General features: G+C 37.2%; 1 protein-coding gene across 3 annotated transcripts in view; it reads left to right on the top strand.

Moving 5' to 3' along the window:
- Positions 1–17,925, top strand: part of BMPR1B (bone morphogenetic protein receptor type 1B) — a 327,659-nt gene that overhangs the window by 271,568 nt on the left and 38,166 nt on the right. For 2 of the 3 annotated variants that reach the window (XM_016206145.2, XM_016206169.2), the window contains one exon: positions 12,581–12,740. In XM_016206145.2, coding sequence (XP_016061631.2) covers positions 12,581–12,740 — 160 coding nt within the window. Of the gene's footprint in view, positions 1–3,263; positions 3,326–12,580; positions 12,741–17,925 lie in introns of all 3 variants that reach the window. The other variant, XM_016206160.2, reaches the window with a different exon arrangement.

Here is a 17,925-nt window from a genome sequence, read left to right as displayed (position 1 = left end):
ATGACACAGGCTCAATTCAGACCTTTCCTCCGTGTTTCTGCCCAAAGTCAGCCAGATTGCTCTTTGGCCATCTTAGTCCTATAAATCAAAGGAAAGTAGATAGTGCTTCAGAATCTCAGCACAATTTTATTGGCCAGTTAATTTCAGAAGAATATTCTTTTCGTCTTCAGATATCAGGAGTCTGTTACAAGTCACATACATGCATAAACAGGACCCAGTTCAACCACCCAATTTTGCTTTGAATGCACGAACCAGATTATGGGAATAGTTAGGAGAATATTAATACAACATTTTGTGGCATAACCATCTAAATCTTTTTTTAAAAAATATATCTGTATTGATTTCAGAGAGAGGAAGGAAGAGAGAGAGAGAGAGAGAGAAACATCACTGATGAGAGAGTCATTGATCGGCTGCCTCTTGCACGCCCCCGACTGGGGATGGAGCCCGCAACCCGGGCATGTGCCCTGACCGGGAATCGAACCCCAGTTGCCTGGATCCCAGGTCAACGCTCAACCGCTGAGCCACGCTTGGCCGGGCAACCATCTAAATCTTGGTCTTTCTTTACTGGCCTCAGAGTGTTACTTGAAACTTTGAATGCAGTATTACCCCTAACACTAATATCTGAATATATGGGAAAGACTGCCAAATTCTGATGAGAGAGAATATTTTATGGACATAGGATTTTTTTTTTGACCCGGTTGCTCCTAATATATATCATACAGAATTTTCCTCATAACACTTTTCATAGATTGATTGGCTTAGCAGTTAATATCTAATGAATGAAAAATAAAATACTGTGCATTTTCTTTAATATACACATTTAAATTATATTTACATTTAAAAATTGATACATTTTTATTTCAGCTCTTTTAGTATATATAAATGAAATCTTTTTGTTTTTGTTTTTAAACCATCTGCTATTAGGAAAAGGTATCCATTTTTTGGATAAGGTTTTAGATTATTTATTTAAAATGGTATGGATACTTGCCTGGGAGACAGATGGTTTTGTGTTTATAGAGAGTGTAAAAGGAAACAATGAAAGTTTTGGTGTGAGTGATCGGTCAGCAGCCCTTTTATGACAAAAGAACAACAAAAAAGGTAACTTCTATTCCACTCTCCCCAATTAGATTTTAAGGTTTGTGGGCATAGCAGTCATTTCCTCTTCATCTCTGTGAAACCAAGTAGCTATGTAGACAGCCTTGTATATGATAAATATTTCTTAAATCAATTTCGACTTGCTAGCAATTTTATGCTAGGTTAAATTAAGTACTTTATGCAGATTTACCATCCATGATTAATAGGATAGTTGTATCTGAAATATAAACTTTATATAAAAAACTTTAATGAGTCAAGTCAAATGATGTGGTGGTTTAGTAAAAAGATAAAATTAATGGTAATCATTTGGTTGTCAGTTTCTCTAACATTTTGAAAGGCTCCAAATTATAAAAGGAGTTTGACATTTAGTATAAGTAAACCCCTTAAAAATGTTTATGTAGCCGATCAATTTGTGAGGTTGTGCTTATTTTAAAAATAAACTTAAGAATTGCATGTTGAAGTGCCATTCTGAATGTCAAAGGATAATATAAAAAAATAGATTTCTAGATATTTAAATGTCATATATTTTTCTGCCTTGCATATAATCAGAAGCAGCTTTTAGCCATCTGGAAATGTTACATAATACACCGTGGTCAGTGACTTTCTTTTCTTTTCTTTTCTTTTTATTTATTTTTTTGATTCTAAGGTTTCCTTTCTCTTTTACCTTTCCACTGTCATATGCCATGTATCCTGAACATAGCTCAGTGCCTGACCGGAATAATCTCTCTTGCCAACTTAGAATCAAAGGGCTCACTGAGCAAAACAGCTGAGCTGTGTTAGGCAGCCACAGCCTGGGCTGCATTTCTTAACTGCTGAATAACACATCACAGGTGCAGGATTAGTGCTGCCTACGGTGCTGGTCTTTCTAGTGGAAACCCCTAGCAATTCTGTGCCTCCTCCTCATGTCTCATCCCGGGGAACCTGGCAATGATCTATCAAGCGCACAGAAATCTAATGTGAGTAGTGGGAAAAGCTTTATATCTTACAGAGGCTGTTTTTCCCCTCCAGAAAATGTAAGCAAGATCAGTTAAGCCAAGTCTGGCACACGCACAAAAGATGATAGAACTTAGTCTTTCTTGGCATAGAGAGTGAAATAGAAAAATTCAGGGGAGGGTGTCAAAAATTTTATGCAAAAAATCACATGGCAAGGAAATGCAATTTAGTTTAGCTGTCCCAACAGTGTATAATTTAAGTTACTTTTAAACTACTAAAATGTTCACATACATTGCTTTAACTTTTGCATTGTATATGTGTTGGAGTGCGTGTGTGTGCTTGCCTCTACACATTTTCCAACATTGTTATGGTTAAAGTCAAGTGTGGTGGCTGTGTCAAGTTCTTATGGTATAATTTAATCATTTGTGGGTTTTTCCCTCTGTGAATTCTTCTGCTATCTATGACATATAACTCTAAATTCACAGGTTGTAAAAGTCAAGCTTGCTTTCTTGCAAATATGGTCTTTTAAAAATGCAAAAATGTTTTAAAGTATAAATTAAGGATTTGAGTATTCGAATGCAAGAATGTTTTGAAAATAGAGTTACTAAGTCATTTACTTTTGATCAAGAAGGTTAAAAATTGTTTTGGCAAAGTCAAGTCTGTACTCAGCAATGAAGGCAATTTTAGCAATTCGTGTCATTTTTGATATCTCTCTCAGAAAACTTTCTATGAAGCATAACCTGTTTATGTAAACAAAGCCATGTAGGTAGCTCTGCGGGCTTTGAACAGTTGTTTATTTAGTTTTCAGGTTTTCTTTTTATGAAAACTCAATAATGGCATTCTAATATTCAGATTTTGTTTTAATTTATTTTGTTGCTGATTATCATTATTGCATATTGTTTCATCAGAGACAGATCTTTAAATTCATTGGTGATGGCAGTAGTTGATAACAGTGTATTCTAAGATGTTTTAAAAATAGGTATGTGTTCTATGTATTTTATGCCTTAGATATTTAAACACTTGAAATACCAGTATATTTGTATTTTTGATCAATACGCTCTTTGCCTAAGGCAGCCTTTAATAATCTTTCAATTAGAGGATACAGAAGGGATCAGGAACACAGAGATCCTAAATGCTTTCCAGGTTTTTTCTTTGGGGAAAAAGAATAGCAAGGGCATGGTGATTTGGTTTCTGGTCTGTCTGGCTTCATTGTCACTTCTCTTCTCTACATATAGGAGTCTGTTCAAAGTAGTTTTACACACCGAGCTGTCTTGGGAGTGCTTTGCAGAGCTGCAGGGTAAGTTTTGGTGCGGGGGCAAGTTAAACATCTGCATTGATTAGCCTCAGAACTCGGGAGCAGAGCATTGATAGACGCCTTGAACGGGACAGAGCCAGAGCGCCTGGCTTGGCCACCTGCCAAGTCCCAGTCGAGTCTTTGACATTATTGTCAAAGCGACCAATGCATCAGTTTCTTTTCCAACAATGTGGATTTGAACAGACACATTAAATATTTTAAAATGCAGAGATATTTAAAATTTTTTAATCATTTGACCAGCTGTGATTATGCTATTTGATGGGTATAGATTGAGTTTGATGTCAAATTATCTTTAAACACGGTGGCTACTTGCTTGTCAAGTCCCTTATTTCTTATATTGATGCTTTTATTAAACTACTTATACACATGTTGTGTTTGGAGTATTTTCAAAGATTTTTAGTTTATTTGAACATTTTGGTTGATTTTTCTCCAGACGCAAAAGCATATTAAAACCTGAGGGAAAGGCTTACTGCTGTTTTAACTCTAAAGACCGTATATGTGATATCCAAAGAACTCTCATTGTTATCAGAATTGATTATTGTACATACTCAGGCTCATTACTCTGTATTAGGTACCTACAAAACCAACAAATATAAATGTATATATTGCCTGTTTGCATTTCTGTAATTAATCTTTTCATGATTTGCACAAGTCCTAATCTAGTATCCCATACAATAAAACACTTGAGTGATTGAAGCGTTCACTTTTTATCCAGGTGTTTTGGAGTCTCTTGGCAGGGCTTGTACAATATAAAAGGCTGAAAACTTGATTGTTCTGCAGAGGTTGAGTGATGTGGTAATTTGGAAGTGTATGGTGAAGAGAGAAACAATTGCCATTAAGTGGAAACATGTAGAAGTATTTGCTGATAAAAGCCCTCATTTCTATAGACAGTCAGCACATCTCCAGCATTTTAAAATGAAATGTGTTTTTCTTAACCTACTCAATAGTGTTAACAATGAGCCACTAAAATGAAAAACTGCCCGTATGGTCTCCCTGCTTTTACTGCTTATGTTTTCCATAAAGGATTGTGGTTGATTACTGCCACCCCTGGTAATCTTTCGTCCTGTGCACTCCTACCCCGGACTTACTTATATTTGACAATTATATGTGGCATTATGACATCTATTTTATTGTTTTCATATACTATTTTTGGTTTTCCATATGTAGTTGATTTGTCTCACAATGTTCCACGTGTAGTTGATTTGTCTCACCAGCAAGATTATTATTTTATTGAGGGCACTTCCCGTGCTCCGGGCCACTGTGTTATGTAGAAGGAATGGATTTTATGATTATTTGCTAAATAAATGAATGTACCACAGGAAAAAATAAAATTAATAACAATATATTAGTTTGCCCTGAACAAACTTTCAGTGTTTCTTAAATCAAAGGGCTCTGTATTTTTATAGACTTTTTGCTCTTAGTGATGAATCTAGAAAGAATGGGAAAGTAAAAGGAAGTTAAGTGAAGTGATAGGCAAGGGAATTGAAGAGAGAAATGGTATGGGGAGAGAAGGAAAGGAAGTGAAGTAGAAACTTAGGAGATGAATGAGTAGGGACCAAAGGAACAGAAAAGTAGGAAAAGAGAAAAATCTAAAGAATGAAAACAAACAAATGAACAGTAAACTGCTGCTGCACAGAAAACAATGATTTCCTGGTATTCACTCTTTCTGTGTGCAAGGAACATAGTAGGTGCTTTACTTGGAATATCTCATTCAGTTCTCACTGCAAACCAATGAGTGCTGCCAGTCTCCACGCCTCTGTAAGGAAGGCTAAGGGACTTACTAAGGCCACAGAGCAAGGAAATAGCTGAGCTGGGGTTTGAACTATTCTGTGTGTTTACCCTGTACCTGGTCAGCCTGCGTCCACGGCTCCGTGACCACACCTGATACCGGTTTTTACCCGACAGTTCAGCCCCTCCGTAGCATGCGCAGGAACTTACCACCAGCACCTGCCCTTGTCCCTTTCTCCTGAGACTCCTGAAGGAGAAAGATGCCTGTGCAGGTAACAGCAGAGTTAATAATAGAAAGCCGAGCCCTGGCCGGTGTGGCTCAGGTGGTTGGGCACCATCCTGTGCACTGAAGGGTTGCTGGTTTGCTTCCCGGTCTGGGCACATGCCCAGGTTTCTGGTTCGATTCCCAGGAGGGGGCGTGCAGGAGGCGCCAGATTGATATTTCACTCTCACATTGATGTTTCTCTCCCCCCCCCCCGTCTTTCTCTCTCTCTAAAACTCAATAAAAAAATCTTAATAAAAAAGAAAGTCTACCCTTTCATTATGATCAATGTGATTTTGCTTTGGTATTTTTGAACCAAAATTGTATTTATGTTTTGTTACTTTTCAAAAATAATTTAGGTACATGTCCCAACATTTTATTAATCATTGGGTTTCATGTTGTTCATCTATATTTTTCTAAGTTTTTGTTAGAAACAACATAGAAAAATTATTTGAACATGTGTTAGCAAAATAAAAGGGTTAGGAAACAAAAATTGAGGAGACTTAAGAGACAGTAAGTTAAATCATTAAACTGAGTGATATGATTCAAGGTTTAAGTGATGAAAATAATTAATTATTTATTTAAACCCATTATTTAAGATCACTAAAAGTTATTTTAAGCTCTGATTCAAGTTTTATTCCTGCATATGACTTTTGTTTCTGACCAATGTATTTAAACCAGTTTTGGTTATGAAAGGAAATGGGCATTGATTCATTCTATTTATTATCACAACAATAAATAGGGGTAGGGGTAAAGTGGATCATTCCCAAAGCATTGCTGGCCAGTTCAGTACTTTCAAAATTTTCTTCCACTAACCTTTTTACCTAAAAATATTTAAGTGCAAATTAGTGTGATAAGAATTTCAATTTCTCTTCTTGCTCCTTGCCTGCCCTCTGGTGTGGAGGGGGTAGAACAGTGAACACACAAAATTTTGTTAATTTTTAATATATTCAGAGAGCTGGAAAAGAAGCAAAAAAGAAAACGAAGGAAAACAATTACTCGTAGATTCTGTGGCACAAAATCATGTTATCGTTCAATGAATTTTGAAGACTCAAATTCATTTCTGAGCATATTGTGTATTGATATTTCATTTTCCTTGAATTACCTCTGTTTTTCATAAAAGTTGTTCTCTGTGTTTTAACATGGCAGGGGATTCTATTTTCTTCACTATGATATATAAAAACTAAAAATGTTTTATTTATGGCTTTATTTTAAGTGATAAGAATGTTACTGAGAAAAAAATAATCAAAATTAAATATAGCTGAAACATACTTTGGGATGTAATGGATGAATATAGAAGTTAAAATTTATTTGTTGCAGAGTTGTAGAGTATTGTAATTTTTTTTCTTACATTTTACTTTTGTTCTGTCTCTTCTGATTTTTCTGAAAAAATCTTGTTCCATTTTCTTTAGTAAAAATCACATGGAAGAATTCATAATATTATAAAGATATAGAAATATTTTTAAAATAAAACTATTTATTAAGTTTATGCATCAAAAGTAGTTATTTTATTGTGTTTATATCAGGTTTCCAGCTACTAATTGGCCATAATTCCAAATAAGCAGTTTAAAGAAACTCTGCCTCATTTTCCTAACTTACTCAAGAAGAGATGCCATAGAAAACTTTTGCTAACTATACACAAATATATACAAGAAAGCTGAAAACGTGTAGAACTGTAACATATCCCAGGAAAGATATTCAAGATATTCAAGAAAAATGACTTTCTATGTAACCTTTGTAATTGAATGGAAGTCACATTATCACATACTGATTATTACATTATTTCATGAAGTTTGATTAATTTGCCTAGAAATCTATAAATCTCTTACATATGAAAATCTTGAGGAATGTAATTTAGTTATGATTCATTAAGAACACACACAGATAAGCACACATGTCTGGAAGTGATTCTGTGGTTCATTTGTTCCCTAAAATCTAGTGGTCCTTTGAAAAAATGAGAACCAATTTAGATTGGCTTCCACATGCCCTACTTTGTATTTTCTTGGTAATTTGGATGGTTAACTACCTGGGTTTGGTATAATGTAACCAGCCAAGCTAACCAGGCAGCATCTGAAGTGCCTGGATTCACATATTGAGCTCAGAATTGGTCATGAGCGAGAGCGAGACAGAGACAGAGAGAAACAGGGAGGAGCGGGTAGGAGAGAGAAGGAAACTGAAATGTGCAGTGAGCTCCTGAAGAGAGACTTGTTCACTACAGTATTTATTCCTTATAAATTTCTGGACAGTCTGACTGTTCTCAGTCTTTTTCCTTTACGTTTTTCTGTCAGGTATATTTATAATTCTATTATTAAATACTTAAAAAGCCATAATTGCCGGGAGTGCTGTTGGGAAGAAATAATTAATTTTGTTGAAATTCTGTTCAATTTAATGAAATAGAAACCATGCACTATTTAGTTTTCCTTGGTGGAAAACTTTTTTAAAGATTTAACTCACTGATTTAGAAAATACAGTGTACTAAGTTATACTTAATGTTTCTTTAATGGTTAGTCATCTTCCAGTTGTTTTCAATGATTAGCTGCTTTTATATAACATTTAACACAAAATCAAGTTAACATGAGGATCTAATTAATAAAGATATTACATTATCTGAGTGAGCTGATGAAATAAAACTTTATTATCTCTTAAAGTCTGCCTTTCTCATGTTTCAAATGGAAGGACACTAAAAATATAATAAAATGTGAAAAATTCATTTTGATAATTGGACATCTGATATTTAGGATATATCTTCATTATTGCTACTCTGTTCTTCATCTGGATGTTCACATTTATCATAAACATGTACCTACACATTTCCTTCTAGCTCTTGCTTCAGCACCACTATTATGAGGCTGAATTCATGTCTTTATAAAATGATTATTCTTTGTCATGCATTTAATTGCCTTTTTTCAGGCCTTAGCTGATGTGTTCTGTCTTGTTTTTGATCCAAAATGCTTTACTTGTGTGTGTGAGGCTGGCTGAATTTTGCACAGATTGAGTATGACTTTATATGAAAGTGATCCTTTTATAAATCCCTTTTCACAACTATAACAGTAGATAAAATAGTAGTTTCTCATTGGCCCTTTTTCTCAAATGTGGACTAGCCCTTAAGATGATCTTATAATCTTCCTTTTCAACAGTGTTCTTAGCTTTTTAGGGAAGGCTGATCAGATTGTTTCATTCTGCTGCTGCTTCTCTTCCCCTTTGTCCGTTAATCACCAAATTATCACTCGATTAATTTTATCTGGTGATTGGAAATATTGTGAATTGTGTGCTAATGATTTTCATTTCACAGAGAATTAAACACATGTAGATTAATTGACTCCTAAGTACAATTCTATACTTTTACATAAGTTACTCCCTCGATTTGATTATTTTGACAAAAAAACAAGTGAAGAACTCTTCGCATGTCTCAGATTTGTACTTAACCATCCATTTATTTAATGATGCTAATTAAAAGCAATCATTGTCTCATCTCACTACTTTTACTTATTCAGATCACATCGTATGTAGGCAAACTTACATGATCATTCATGATGTCATCTAACTCAGTTTATAGAAATGCTGTGTCTTTTATGAGCTAATGTTGCTTTTCTTATCTTTTGTTCTCCTGAATGTGTTTCTGGTGAAATAGCATATATTCTACTACATGTTAAAGTGCTAAGTAATATTAGAAAGGTTATGCAACAGTATTTCATCTTCATAATCTTTATAGAAAGGATGGCTCTTAGTTAATTTGTTCAGTGTTTGAGAGCCAAGATTTGACTGTAAAGGTTGCTTGGAGCTATCAGACTCAGATGTATTTCCTTAATAATAACTGAAGTAGTTAACTTAGAATGTTCTGCAAAATACCAATAAATATAGATTGCTGATAACTTGCAATATAGAATGACGTACACATGCATACAAACACATAAAATGTGGATTTAGTGTTACTACAAAACTCTGTTCATTGGTCCAGTGGTGAATCCCATAATGAAGATTGGCAAGGGAAGTTCCTTCTTGGCTGGATATTCCTTTTTGATTTCCTAATTCTCTGTTCACTGATAGTCTTCATTCCACATCAGTGTATGAGACTAATAACTTGTGTTTTAGACTGAGAAGCAATTTGCAAATGTTTTTAAATAGCTCCAGCTATTATCTGTTGCTACTCCATAGATCCATGCTGATGTGAAAACAGGAATGATGACCCTAACTAATGCAAACTGAAAATTTCATGATACAAAATTCAGTATTCCCTGACAGAGATCATTATATTTTTCTATGAAGAGTAGGATCTTCATATAGTTCATCAATTTTCATATAGATATGAATCCTTCCATAAATTTATCTCACACACACACATGCACACACAAACTACACTGGGATCATTATATGAGATATATTATTTTAAAACCTGTTTTTTGTTGTTGCTTTAACATAGTTTAAAGAGGCTTATTTTTATTTCTTTTAAAGCATCCTCCCAACTTATCTTTATCCAGTAGTCACTACACCTGTTCCTCCTTACATTCTTTCTTTCGATATTTTACTCCATATCTCTCAACAAATGATGTCATTGCTACTTCTAGATTGTTCATTGTTAGGCATTACTTTCGACTTTCCATTATCAAAGATAAGGATTTAGCTTTCTTTTACTCCCTTCACCACCACTACATACACATACTTCTATCACCCATCCTATGTATATTAGAAATTAAAATGTTACTTGTTTCCATGGTTTCCTATGTTCCTATCACAAATTCATTTCTGAACTCTCAATCAGTTTCAATTTAAAATACATATTCTACTCATTTCAACTGCTTGGAGATCTGTCTCCTAGAGTCTTTTGACCTGCTTTCGGTCAGGCCTGGTTGCTCCTTAGGTCCAGTGCATAGGTCTCATCTTACTGACCCACCTGTACCAATATGCTTCACCTTTCTCTTGGGTCGGGTCTCCGGCCAGCAGGCCCATATTCTATTTTCTTATTTACACCTTCATTTCTACTATGTAGTAACTTTCTGAGAAAGGTTCATTGGGCGTAAATTTTAGAGACCTTAAAAATCTTAAAATCTTAAAATGCTTTTTCCCCACCCTCATAGTTGATTTACAATTTGCCCAAGTCTCTCTCTCTTGCTCTCAAAACTTAGGATCTCCCTTTGTCTCCAGTGTTATAAAATTTTGCACAACATACCTTGATGTGGGTCTATTTTCGAACTAGAAAATCATGATTTTCAATTATGGGAAGCTTACATGATTTATTTATATGATGATCTCCTCCCCTCTATGTTCTCAAACCTCTCTTTCTAGAGCTATTATTATTCAGATGTTGGATTTCCTGAGTTGATGCCTTAATTTAATTAACTTTTCCATCTCTGTGTTTTGACCGACATTATGGGAGATTTCCTGATCTTCATTTATGCAGTCATATTTTTAGAGCTCCTTATTTGCCATTTCATTTTTACAGCAACATGTTCTTGTTTCATTGATGTAATGTATTTTTATAAGCTGAAAGTATTAATAATAGTTTATAAGTTTGTACTTGCTTTCATATAATGTTTCTTTCAAGTGGCTTTGGTCTTTGTGTTTGTTTTGTTCTGGGTCTTTGATATTTGAGGCTTTCTTCATCTATCTAGTGACCCTGAATTAGTGGCTTATGAAGGAGAGAAGGGAGCACTATGAAAGCTGATTAGAAGCTCTGTGCACATGGGTAGATCTTATCACCTGTGGGCCTCACTGTAGGATAATATTGCAGCACTGTTTCACTGAGAAACTTTTAATATCCCTGTCTTTAGGTGTTTTGCTTGTTCATGACCTGGTCAGATTTCTGAATAAAGAAGGCGTAAACCAGGGTGCATTGAGTTCTGGAGGCCATGTGGCATGGCGAGGGAGGAGGGGAGGAGGGGAGGAGGGGAGAGCGGGAGGAGTCAACATCCAGTGTAAATGTTCGCCGAGTGTTTGCAGCAGGTGGAGCCCCTGCCCGCCTCTATGCTTGGTTTCCTATAGTTCCTCACCGTGATGGTAAAAAGGGAAAACAAGGCATCTCCGTGATGCATTTATCAGATTCACCCTGCCAGTCTTCTGCAGGGGTGGGGAAGGTAGTAACTAGCCTGTAGGGACTGGGAAAGGACAGCCGAAGTTCTAGGGCCTTCTAAAACAGATTTAAGCTTCCTCCTGTTTTCAATATCCCCTTCTCTCGCACTTCTAAAAGTAATTGTGGTACCATTCTGGAGCCTTTGGGGACTGAGTGGTAAAACTAGTTTGGCTCTGGCTTCCCCCAGCCTTTGGTAAGGATCAGCATTTTTGGCTTTGTTAAATCAGTTTCGGGCCCTGGCTAGGTGGCTCAGTGGGTTGGAGTGTCATCCTGTGTACCAAAAGGTTGTGGGTTCAATTCCTGGTCAAGGGTGTACCTGGGATGCACGTCTCATCCCTGGCCTGGTCAGGGTGCGTGCAGGAGGCAACCAGTTGATGTGTCTCTCAAATCAATGTTTCTCTCTCTCTTTCTTTCTCTCTCTCTCTTTCTCTCTCTCTTTCTCTCCCTCTCTTTCACTCTCTCTAAAAGTCGACGGAAAAAGTATACTTGGGTGAAAATTAACAACAAAAAAGACCTAGAACCATTGCTACTAACATGGGTAGGCACTTTTGCACGTGAAAGCTGATGAGGAAGATGTATCTTTTGAAATGTATCTTAATGATAACTAAGTTTTCATCCTCCTACCCAGTTTTTCAGCTTTATTATTTCTAAGAATTTGTTTAAAAAATACAGGTTATACCTAAAGTAAAGAGACTCCTAAATAAAGAGACTGCTGGGAAGAGAGTTTTAGGGCCCAAATAATCTGGGTTTAAACGTTGGTTTCATGATTTATTAGTTGTGTGAAGATCCCCTTCACTTTTAGTCCTAATTTTCTCATCTGAAAACGGGAATGATAACATTTACCCACAGTATTTCCAGAGTGAAGCTAGCCTGTGTAAAATAGTATCTCCTCAAGCTCCTTTCACTCAAACACAATTATTGTAATTTAATGAAAGGATGATGAGAATTTCTATATTCTATATGAGACATAGTTATATATGTAATTTATAACTAGACAATCTCTTATTTATAGAAAGTATACTTTTTAGTATAAAAACCATAAAAATACCTGTTTTCTGTTTCAATGCTTAAATATCATGAACATGTAATATTTTGTCTGATGTCACGTTATTTTTTGAACAGAGGACTCTGGCTCAGCTGTCACACAGGTACCTAAGTGCTGGCTCTCTCTTCTTTTCAGCAGACTTACTTGATAACATGCTTTTGCGAAGTTCAGGAAAACTAAACGTGGGCACCAAGAAGGAGGATGGTGACAGCACGGCCCCCACTCCTCGTCCAAAGATCTTGCGTTGTAAATGCCACCACCATTGTCCAGAAGACTCGGTCAACAATATTTGCAGGTGGGTCATATAAATTATGAAAACCTGGTGCTGACAGAACGTCACGACTCAAGACTTGTATGCTAGTGTTTGCAAGAGACTTTTTGGGAGATAGTGCCCAAGCCCACAAACTCTCAGAGCTGTGCCTGTTTGTAGAGAAACATGGAGTTGCATTTTCCCCTGAAATGGTGCTCTGAGATTCTCCTTCCTCCAAGCATCACGGGTGCACAGAAAACAGAGAGCACAGGTCCTAGACTCCTTGTCAAGGAGCAAAACCCAATTATTTTCTTTTAAAAGACCTGATTCCCCCAAATTAATTCAGCAGCAGGGAGTATCAAATGTATGTTTTTTTGTTTTGTTTTGTTTTAACCGTTTGTCATGCTGCTGGTGTTAGTATTTTGGAAAGAATATTTAAGCTGCCAGGATTATAAACTGACTCTGGGAAGCAGTATGGTGACAGAGCTTATGAGAGCCTACCAGATGGAAGGAAAACCGTTGTCAAAGTATCAGAGAATAAACTCCTCGGCGGATAATTATGTTTGTATATTTTTAATATTTGAAACTGGACTATTTGCTTCTTTTTTCCATACACAACTTTATGCATTTTCCTGGTCACTCTAGCTGTATTTACTGCCCTGGGTGAGGACAACAGTGGGTAAAGAGGCACAGCCTGACGAGGCCAGAGGGGGCCCAGGGAGAGGTGGCTGAGTTAAACAAGTGCAGATCTCAGAAATTAAGTTGTCAGAGAAGCATAGTCTTCCTCAAGACACATATTGGACCCAAATAAGGAGCTGGGGTGCTAGGTTAGAAGTCCAGGCAGAATATCTGGGCCTCCATTGGGGCCTTATTATCCAGAAAGGAGCATGAAGTTGAATGCATTTTTTCTTCCTGAAACCATTTTTTTAAAAAGTTTCCTATGAAGTGGATCTGATATAAGCTTACCAGTCTTTCATGAAATATATAGCTCAAGAATTATATGTTAACCAAATGACACAGGGAGGAAAGTTGGGTATACTCATAAGTATATGTCTCATTTAATCAGCAAAACAAAAGCATGGTAGGGAATGCTTATTTCTTACCATTAGATTTTAGGGATTTAGTATCCAGAGAGGTCTGGGAGCTTGGCTCGTGTACAATAGAACAAGGTTGGGACCATCAAGTCTTGAAAGGTAAAATGATTCCAAAGCTCAGACAGTATTTCCTGGGACACAGTACCTTTTTGTAGTAAATAGAAAAAGTGTCAGGAATTTTATAGTTTCCTGACGAAAGTCAGCAGGAGGAAGCATATTATGGGGAATCTTACTTTTTTCCTGAGTCTATGTCATTAAGAATAAATATATGTGTGTCATTTAAGCCATAGTCCAGTGATCATATGTTCAGGCTTTCTAAAATTATCCCAATTTCAAATATTTTGTTCTTTTTTCCTTATAGGGCGTTGAAGTGTCTTAAGTTGATCTGGAAGACAGTGTTCAGGCAGGGTTACCTGCAATGTAAATTCTCTGTGGTGGGAAGGAGAAACTTGGCAAGTTCAAAGACTGGTTTTCCTAGATTACAGGGAGTAGGAGAAGATGTGGAAGGAGTTGAGCCTGGAGATGCGAAAGATTACCAATGGCCTGGTGGGCTGTGTCACAAATGTTGCTCTTACTCCTGAGAGTATGGGAAGCCATGGAAGCTAATGCCTAAGCAGGAGTAGCAGTGGCGATTGATGTGATTTGATTTGCTTTTTTGGAAAATTTTCTTGTCTGAAGAGTATTGGATGTATTAAGTGAGATAAAAGTGAGTTTGAGAACAAGTTAGGTAAGAGAAATTGAAAAGTGGATTTAGGAAGGACAGTTCAGGTGAAAAAAAATGACCTTGGACTAGGGTGATGCAGGTGAGAATTGGATGTGTTGGAGAACTATTTAGATGGAAAGTTTTTTGCTGATGAATTAGATATGGGAGGGGCTTCACAAGTTTCTGGTTGTACATTTAGATGCATAGTGTAGCCTTTTGATGAAGGAGGGCAGAGGAAAAAGGTCAAGTTCCAGCCTGAATATGTTGAGTTTAAGGTTTCTGACACATCCAAGCGGAAATATCAAAGGGTAGGCATAGGATGTGGACGTGGAGCTCAGATGTGGAGAGAACATGGAGTAAAGCCTTAGTCAGTGTTTGCTATGAAACAAAGAAGCTCAAAATCACAGTGGCTTACAACTACAGACATTTATTTATTTTTTATTCTTGGGTCTGCAAGTGGGCTGCAGCTGGGTTGGGCTGTGCTGGGTTAGGTGTGGTTAGCTTTAGGCTGCTGCTTGAGTTCAGGCCTGCTCCACATGCTTCTTCATTCTTGGACCAGCAGCTGCCCAGGGCATATTCTTCCTCACATGAGTACGAAGGAGCAACCTTTTAAAGCTTCTGTTTGTGTCATGTCCTCTTAACATTCCGTTTACCCAATCAAGTGTCATAGTCTAGCTCAAAGTCAAGGAGACTGTGTCTAGGGTGGGGCAGGAAGAGTTAAGAACAGTAACAGTCCAACCTCCCAGAGTAGGACTGAGCCTTGAGCCTGTAAAGGTGGCTTTCCCCAGGAAACTCAGAATTAGCAGCAAAGCAGCGAGTATGGTGTCATTGATGCCAAGTTTACAGAGTGAGGGTGCTGTTAGAGGTCAAATAGGGTAAGAGCTGAAATATGGCAGTCACAGTTATTGATCTTGATAACTGCAGTTGAGAAAATATTTAATATGGAAGTAAAGATGGAAGCCAGATGGGAATGGGTTGTGAATTATATAGTTTCAACCTTTGATTTATGATAGCAAAGAAAAAGAAAACAAAAATACCACCACTACCACCACAACAAAAAACCCCACCCAGCAGCAATAACAATGGAACGCCTCAAAAAACCTGGGTATACCATGACAGTCAACATGAATCAGTTAACTTGTAGACGTCAACAGAAAACTAGTATTTATTGAGCTTTTTATTAACACTAGCATGTTTACCTTTGCCTATCTTTAATCATCACAGCATTTCTTTAAAGAAGTAACATTATCTATATTTTTCAGGTAAGAAATCTGAGGCTGTGAGAGGTTAAATAACTTTTACTAGGTCACTGTTCATGCTGATACGATGAAAAAAATTGTGGCCAAGCATCCAAAGCCCTAGAATAAATCCAGGCCTTTCTGCCTCCATTCCTGGAAGCTCATGCTCTACTCTTTGACCTTCAAATCAGTACTTCTCAAGCTGTCTCTGTTGAAAGACACCTTTTTCCCTGCAATAAGTTGTGCACTGATACTTTTCTAAAGCATAATCAAAATGAATTATAGATTAATTAGAAAAATAAAATTTAAAGATATAAATTATGTGCTCCGTTTTTTCTATTTTCTATTATTTGGATTCAACAGAGCTAAATGTATTGCTATACAAATTTCAATTTCTATATTAACCTCTTCACAGACCAGTAACAAGCCATTTGCTGACCTGCAAGGGAACACCCTTTGAATAATACTGCACTGAATTTTGCATTGCTAGGTACAACATTTGTAAAGACAAGGGTGTGCTTGCTTGAGGCTTAGATAAGGGCTGGTCTAAGCTGTCTGACCCTCAGCCTTGTTCCAGGAAGATCTTAGCCAAGCTGGGTGTCTAGGTAGGTCTCATGCTCATCCCCACTCTGACTTTCCTGGAGAGAGTAATCCAAAAGGTGGCCCAGATTAAGAGTGCATCATACTTAAAAGAGATTCTGAAATCTCACATGGTAATTCAGAGAACATGTGAGAAGTTTAGAGGGTTTTTAAACTCTTCCTGAGTACCGTCAATCACGTTACCAGCCAACACCAAGGCCAAAGTCATTCTTGGCCTTGTTTCCTATCAGGTGCAGATGTGTCTGTTTCCAAAATCCATGCCATTTTCACTGCCTAATGGCATGCATGTGAGAAGATGTAGTGCAAATATGTCATGCTTTAGAGCCTTTTTTAATATCCATAATTTCGAGTAAGGAGTGAAGCTGTTGTCCTATCTCCCTCAAGGTAATATCTGTCTTCTAAATATCTTTCCGGGTGTTATTTTGCATTGTTACTCTTTCCTGTTCCATTTCCAGATTCTACTCCTGAGACCTCAGACTATCACTGCATGCCTGGAAAGCTACAAGTCTCCTTAATCACTGTTTTTACATGATTGTCACCATGCCAATATTCTGTCTTATTTTCCCATCCTACCAAGTGCAATCTCAGCCTGGTTTACTTTTCTCTATATATAATATGGTTCCACTTTACATATTTTCCTTTGTTTTACTATATTGTGCCTATGATAGTCATTCTTGTCCCTATATCATCCCCTCTCTCAGGTTCCTCCACTCCCTCACACAATTTTACTTATTTCTAAAATTTATTTTTTACTCTTTTTCAGAGATAATTTTAAATACCTCCTCGTTTATCTTACTGAGTTCTGACCAAGAATTCCCCCGCCTGGGCAGTTTTCTGGTGTTACTGGTGTAATCAATCGCATCAGATGTTTGCACAAAGGATGTGTAAGTGACACCAGGCTGCCTGCCGGAGGAATTAGATAAGTCTCCAGCTGGACTTTGAAGAGTCACAAAGGGTAGAAGGAAAAGCTTAGGGACCGTGAGCCTTTTTGCAAAGTTTGTATTAACCCAGGGCTTTTAAACCTCTTGCCGAATGTGGTGGCGTGAGTTTTTAGACAGGTGCTCCTGACCCAGGGTCTCCGAGTGTTTCAAGTGCACATTGTTCTAATTTGTTTATACAGCTTCCGTTGCATCCAGCTGATCCCGCTGCTGCCCAGGCCATCTGAACATTGAGCTTTAAGATCTTTTTTCCCCTTTTTCAGTAGATAGTGAGTTCAAACCAATACAGTTATGAGAATGGTGGGTCCTGCATCAGAACTTGTAATTTAGTTGGAATAGGCTATGATCTCACATTTGCTTATAAAGCCTTTTACAGGGAATAACTCTTCTTTCATGCCTCTCATTAGTCGTAAGTAAGAATGTTAAGGGACCCATTTGTTGTTGGACTTAATAGAAAGTGAAGAGTGTAGGGCTCTTTAAAATCATATGTAGAGAACCATTGGGGATTTTTGAGCAGAGAAAGGAAATTGTAAGATTTATCAGGCAGAATGGGTGGAACCCAGAGAGGGGAGAGGGGAAGTCCTGCTAGAAGGCCCTCAGGGCAGCCTGGGTGAGCGGTAGTGAGGATACCTGGGCAAGGTGCTGGGGGCAAGTGCT

The sequence above is a fragment of the Miniopterus natalensis genome, chromosome 1 (assembly GCF_054644295.1).
Source record: "Miniopterus natalensis isolate mMinNat1 chromosome 1, mMinNat1.hap1, whole genome shotgun sequence".
Lineage (NCBI taxonomy): Eukaryota > Metazoa > Chordata > Mammalia > Chiroptera > Miniopteridae > Miniopterus > Miniopterus natalensis.
This window is presented reverse-complemented; position numbering and strand designations above follow the sequence as displayed.